Genomic DNA, 1,783 nt, shown 5'->3' with positions numbered 1-1,783 from the left:
CTGGTGGAAGGTGTCCCTGCCCAGGGCTTTAAGCTCCTTCCAACCCAAACCATTCCAGGATTCCCTGATTCTGTGACAGGTCTGGAAGCAGCAGCTGGAACAGTGAGACCCTAGGAGGGTTTCACCACTGTTGTTCTTTCCCAGCAAAGCCTCTTGGACAGTCACAGCTCCAAAGGTTGGGAAGTGCACACACACACCTCCTTCTCCTCCCTCCTGGGCTCCTGGAGCTGAGCCACCACATTCCCCTTGGGATACTCAGCAGTGTCTGTGCTGGGGGAAGACCTGTAATTTAGTTTGTCTTCCCTGAGATGTCCTGGCTGAGGGTTGAGCCTGGAAAAGCCTAAAAACAGCTACAGAAACCTCATTGTCTGGAAAAAAAACCCCACCCCAAGGCTATTCAAGGCAGCAGCAGCTCCTCCTGTGCATCAAACCCAGAGGAGCTGCTGGGCCTGGAAGTTTTTGTAGCTGTTTTTAAGCCTTTCCAGGTGTTACCATTCTCAAAAAAACATCCTTGAGCTAAACCAAGCAGAGCCTTAAGTGATAGTTCCTAAGGCTTTCCAAGCCTGTGTTTTACCATCAGTGAGCTGCCCTCAGACTTTTCCTTTGCTTTTCATCCCAAATCCCTGAAAAACAAGGACAATACCACCTCCCTTTAAATCCCTAAATGTATTTCCCCACATTCATTTCTGTCAGACCTTCATTTCCACATCCAATTCCCTTTTTTTTTTTTTTTTATGCCTCCTCCTCTCGAGGAGGCAAAACTGGATGTCAGTTCTCTCCCTCTCCATGGAGCAAACTCTGAACATTCCCACTCACCTCCTGCCTTTTCCCCAATATCCAGGTCTCGAAAGCATCTTCTGAGCTCATGAATTACTGCGAGCAACATGCCAGGAACGACCCTCTGCTGGTTGGAGTTCCTGCCTCCGAGAATCCCTTTAAGGACAAAAAACCTTGTATCATCCTATAGCTCTGGCCCAGCCTTGGGATCCCTCCGGCAGGGAATCCTGCAGCCTCCCCCACGCCCAGGGGTACCTGCTGCACCTTGGGTTCCAACAGACCTTACAGTCCCCAAAAACTAGGGAGAGAATCATTTGGGAGTGCTTTAGGGAAGGGTGTCTTGCTCCTGGGAAAAGCACCTGCTCCTGGGAAGGGAATCTATTCCTGGGAAGGGAAATCTGCTCTTGGGAAAAGCACCTACTCCCGGGAAGGGAATCTGCTCCCAGGCAGGAGAGGGAATCACAATTTAAATCAGATTTTAAAAAAATATAAATCTCCAGGGTTGGGGGAGGGTGGGGGAGGATTTTTTCATAGGGATAGTGGGATTTGGAAGGGGATGCTGGAGGCAGTGGGGGTTGTGGTGTTCCCAGTGGGATGGGAGAGTTGAGCACCAGGATCTGGTGCTGGGTATGGCTCTGATCAGTCTCCAATCAACAGGAATTGGCTCTGTTCCCAGGGAGGGAAGAGGAGGTTCAGGTGGGAAAAGGATTTTATAGAAAATAAGTAAAAAAAAAAAAAAGTAAAAAAAAAAAAACCCAACCAAAATAAAATCCCTGTTGGGAATGGCTAGAGGGAGGCTGGGGGGGGTGGGATGGAGGGTGAGGGGATCTCTCCCTGCATCCCATGGCTCCCCTCAGCCCAGGGAATGGCCCTGGGGGACAACTCTCACCTGTGGCAGATCCAACAGTCGGGAGAGATCCCATGAGGAATGTTAGGGAGCCCTGGGAATGGGGGAGGCCAAGCTCCAGCCCCCCCAGTTGCTTTGGGGGTCTCTGTGCTGTCCCCA

At 50.8% G+C, this 1,783-nt stretch overlaps 1 protein-coding gene across 1 annotated transcript in view; it reads left to right on the top strand.

Moving 5' to 3' along the window:
- The window catches only part of GNG7 (guanine nucleotide binding protein (G protein), gamma 7), a 1,593-nt gene extending 626 nt beyond the window's left edge, over positions 1–967 (top strand). Inside the window, exon 2 of the mRNA XM_009084397.1 lies at positions 842–967. Within this exon, the coding sequence (XP_009082645.1) occupies positions 842–967 (126 nt within the window). The remainder of the gene's footprint in view (positions 1–841) is intronic.
- Positions 968–1,783: the final 816 nt, after the last annotated feature.

This window comes from Acanthisitta chloris, unplaced genomic scaffold, assembly GCF_000695815.1.
Source record: "Acanthisitta chloris isolate BGI_N310 unplaced genomic scaffold, ASM69581v1 scaffold10801, whole genome shotgun sequence".
Taxonomy (NCBI): domain Eukaryota; kingdom Metazoa; phylum Chordata; class Aves; order Passeriformes; family Acanthisittidae; genus Acanthisitta; species Acanthisitta chloris.
Note: the sequence above shows the minus strand (reverse complement) of the source record. Positions and strands in the feature narration are given on the sequence as shown.